The sequence below is a fragment of the Sinocyclocheilus anshuiensis genome, unplaced genomic scaffold (genome assembly GCF_001515605.1).
Source record: "Sinocyclocheilus anshuiensis isolate Anshui unplaced genomic scaffold, SAMN03320099.WGS_v1.1 scaffold850, whole genome shotgun sequence".
Lineage (NCBI taxonomy): Eukaryota > Metazoa > Chordata > Actinopteri > Cypriniformes > Cyprinidae > Sinocyclocheilus > Sinocyclocheilus anshuiensis.
Window position 1 is genome coordinate 942222 of NW_015537937.1, and position 4360 is coordinate 946581.

The window sequence follows — 4360 nt, forward strand, 5'->3', positions numbered from 1 at the left end:
GTTTAGCCAATCACAACACACTGGGCTAGCTAACCAATCAGAGCCCATCACCTATTTCTGAGGGCGGGGCTTCATAAAAACAGGAAAAGATCAGCCCGTTTCTCAGAGAAAGGACAGAGCGGTGTGGAATAAAGGTAAATTATGTGAAAAATAATGCGTTTTTTGAAAAACGAAGCATTAACACGTTAGACTGCACCCCATAAACACAATCAAGCCTAGAACAAAACCAGTGAACCAACCTTTTAAGTCTGTTTACATAAACACAATTTTATTGCACATTTTATTGCAAGTATAACTTTTAATTTAATGTGAATAAATGACTTCTTAAGGTGTAATAAAAAAGACAATTAAATTAAGCAAGATAATTTTATGATATTTTATTTAGTTTTCCAATTGGGGTGATAGTAGCTTAATGGTTAAGGATCTGTGCTGCCAACAAAATACTGCAGATTCAACTTCTGGTAAAGTGCAAAGTGACCAAGAAAGGTTGCCAACTCCTTGGCCGCAAACTTTTTCATGGAGTTTTTGCTGAAGGGAAGACAATTAAGGCCTTTATAACATAACACAGTTTCAGAAACATCTGATTAATTTATACACATATAAACAAATATGCATCATAAAAGGTACATACACATAAAATGACTTAAGACCCCTAATCAGGGACACAAATAACAGTCAGGACCAGTAATGGAACAAATAAGCACCGCACTCATCCAGCCATCACACTGGACAAACTGCCATTATGACACAACAATCTACATTAATTCTCTCACCTGATCTATAAAGTTTAATCTTTGACTGGTGCTACCTTGTTTTATCAGAGCAATGTCAAATCATAAGTGTGCAAACGTTGCACTATTATTGCATGCTGACTGGGTCCCATATCTTTACTGTGACAAGAAGCACAATTGTTTAATCATCAGTTAATGATAGATTCTCTTAATCATATTCAAAGAAAAAAAAATGATGAATACTTTATCAACTAATTTAAGCCTAGCCCAGGGGTGGCGAACTCCGGTCCTGGAGAGCCACAGTCCTGCAGATTTCAGCTCCAACTCTAATCAAACACACCTGAACAAGCTAATCAAGGTCTAAGGGTTACTAGAAAGCGACAGGCAGGTGTAGGTTTTGTCAAGGTTGGAGCAAAACTCTGCAGGACTGTGGCTCTCTAGGACCGACGTTGGCCACCCCTGACCTAGCCTAAACAAGATGCAAAACTCTGTGGAATAAGCCTACAATTCAGTGGTATTATTATTATCAATCAATAATATGCTAAAGCATGGCCAAAATAATGGACTCGTTTGATAGATCAGGGTAAAATGACTGTCTTAATATGACCAAAGTCTAGAGGGAATGACTTTTCACAAGCATGCCACTGGTTTACAGTCTGTAACATGTTTTTGCTGTAGCTGCAAGTCTCTAAAATGTGCAGATTTTGAATATTGACAAAGGAGCCAGTAGGGGAAGACTAGTGACTGCCACTAAACATGTTCAAATAATACATGTTTCTGTACACATTCAGTTTAACAGTAACCTGTTCATAATGCACAAGAGATCACCCTGTACCAATTATTTTTGTGTTCAGGACCCACTTTGTATTATAGTGTCATTTTTGACACTATAATGAACTAATAATAATGCAACAATAATTACATATATTATTATTAACACACAAATAATTTATATGACTTAATGTATTTAATAAAAGCAGCATTATCTAATTAAAATATTGCTGCAAAATTATTTTCATATTTGTTTTATGAACTGATAAAGATGTAGAAAAGTGTCAATATTTGTGAAACAGATTATCAGTTTCAATCTACAATGCACACCAGAATATGCTTTTACTCTTATGCTTGGGCTGGACACAATACTGATACAGAAGCAAGGCCAGACTCTTGTGTGAAGAGAACATTTTCCCAGTGTTCTAATCGAGACACTTTCTTACCTAACTATTTTCTCGCCTCGCTTAGACACACAGAGACCCAGGGGCTGCACAGGGTGGAGCGCTCTCTATTTCCAAAGCATTATCTCACCTTCCTTCTAGTGCTCACACACACTCTTTTCAAATTACTGTGGATAAGCCTGAAGGAGTCTCTCTCCAGTTCCTGGGCATTCTCTCACGTTATCTTCATACACACAAGAGGACTATTAAGAGAGCGAGCACTGAACAAAAACAAACATATCCGTTTCAAAGCCAGTCTTTCAGGAACGTACCCACACACTGTAACCAGACAGGAATACCTGACCCTTAACAACATCATAAAAGATTTGTGAAATTGAAGAGGATGTACAAGAAAAACTGCTCAATGAAATCATTATTTTTTTTACATGAAAAGGGATGGTAGTCACCTGTATGATTCAGCTTGCCACATGGCATGTTTGCTTTCAAATGTCATTCATCATGCCATAATTTAGTCAGCCATGAAAAAAAAACTTCAGAGCTTATGGCATATAGACTGTCATGTTTGAACTGGGTTTAAAGATAATCAACGCACAGTGACAATGATTGATCAATTTCCCACACACAAATACACGTAGATGCCAATGCAACACTAAGAATCATGTTTCTGCACATACGGATCATACCAGGAACATCAGCATCTCTTCTAGGTCCTTTTAAATAGGATGTTACATTCAGGTCTTTGGTTCAATAGATGCCTAGTTATATATATATTAATAGGTATATGTGCTAGAAAAAGAGGTTAAACCAAGCTTTTGTTTTCATTTTATCCAATAAGCAACCTCATGTCCAATTTCACCTGTCATTCACACACATTTACGCAAATGTGACTGCTGATGTTATAAAGAGCAAGAGTTTTCAAACTAGGGTCCAATAAACTTTCGTGGGTCGCAAAAGGGGTGTGTACAAAATAAAATGATATTTAGAAAATTGTAATTAAAAATGTTTCTGTAAAGGTTTATAGAAAAAAAAATTGTATTTGTATTTTAATTATTTGCTTCGGTTTTAGTACAGTAACAACATAAAATTTAGTTAATTTACCAAATAACATATTGTCTTTCCTGTTACAAAACTACAGATTTTCACACATAAGTTACACCATAAATTGGTATTTATGAATGACAATATGTAGCTTTATTATTACTTAATATAGCTAAATATTAGTAAAAGAGATCTTAGCGGTGGGGACATATTTGGTGGATTTTGATATCGAAATCGATTTTGATATATCAGAAAAATTTCTGATATAGATTTTCTCTCAGTATTTACAAACGCCCACAAATATGGACAGTTTCCTGCTCATTCAACATATATCCACACCCAAGCTTACACAATTATATGTATAAAATAATAATCTAAACCTACAAGGTGCAACCACTACATATCATAAACTGAATAAATAAATAAAATAAGTTTTCGCTGTCCTAAAAGTGTAAACTAACTGTGTTTCCGCGTTGAATGTGCAGGGCTGGCTAACACGGTTAGCATGAAGCTCATGAGGAAACGACGTTGAAATGAACTAAATTAACATTTATGTCTGAATTAAACGGTCGGTTACGAGTATCACCGGATCGGATGCAGATGCTGGTGTCGGTGTCAAGTATTCAGATTAACAGCTCGTGACAAATTCTGGTTCTGATGGACTGCGGTCATTAGCATTAGCCGCTCGCGCGAGAACAACCAAAAAATAAAGGATACAAAATAACTCGGTCCCAAAATATCACTCACCCCGATAACGACGCTGTCCTCTCCCTGAAATTTGGGGATGTATTTGTCCCCCCTCGTCACCTCCGAGCTATTCAATGGCCTGAAACGGCACATTACTTTAATGGTGCACTCCGCCGGGTCCGCCATCTTTCCCGGTTACCGAATCACGAGAACACCGGCCAGAACACACGCACACGGACGGAGGGGTGGGGACACCGCCTCGCTCCAAAATCCCGGCCTGGGTTGTTGTTTCCCGGCCCGTGTGACTACTACACAGAAAGAGCCGCGTTGGAAGATCACCCGGCCCCCGGTTCGGTAACGTCACTTCGCACTTGTCACCGTCACGGAGGTTAAAGGGGTCATATGATGCGATTTCAATTTTTCCTTTATCTTTGGAGTGTTACAAGCTCTTGGTGCATAAAGAAGATCTGTAAAGTTGCAAAGACTAAAGTCTCAAATCAAAAGAGATATTCTTTATAAAATTTGTCAACCACGCCTACCTAAAACCGCTTGTTCTAACACGCCCCCACATGTCTAGGTCAAGATGTGTGAAGATTTGCCGCCCAAATGTTCACGCAAAGAAAGAAGGCTGAACTTTAATTCTTGCTGTTGCTGCCGCTGCCATGTTGTGAAGACGCTGTGTGTTTCGTTGTGAAAGCGAAACTACTTTGTTTGGCCTTCCAAAAGAGG

The 4360-nt window shown here is 38.1% G+C and overlaps 1 protein-coding gene across 1 annotated transcript in view; it reads right to left on the reverse strand.

Annotated features, from left to right (window-relative positions):
- Window positions 1-4010, reverse strand: part of kif5ba (kinesin family member 5B, a) — a 26825-nt gene extending 22815 nt beyond the window's left edge. The window contains exon 1 of the mRNA XM_016448826.1: window positions 3692-4010. Coding sequence (XP_016304312.1) covers window positions 3692-3817 — 126 coding nt within the window. The 5' untranslated portion in view covers window positions 3818-4010. The remainder of the gene's footprint in view (window positions 1-3691) is intronic.
- Window positions 4011-4360: the final 350 nt, after the last annotated feature.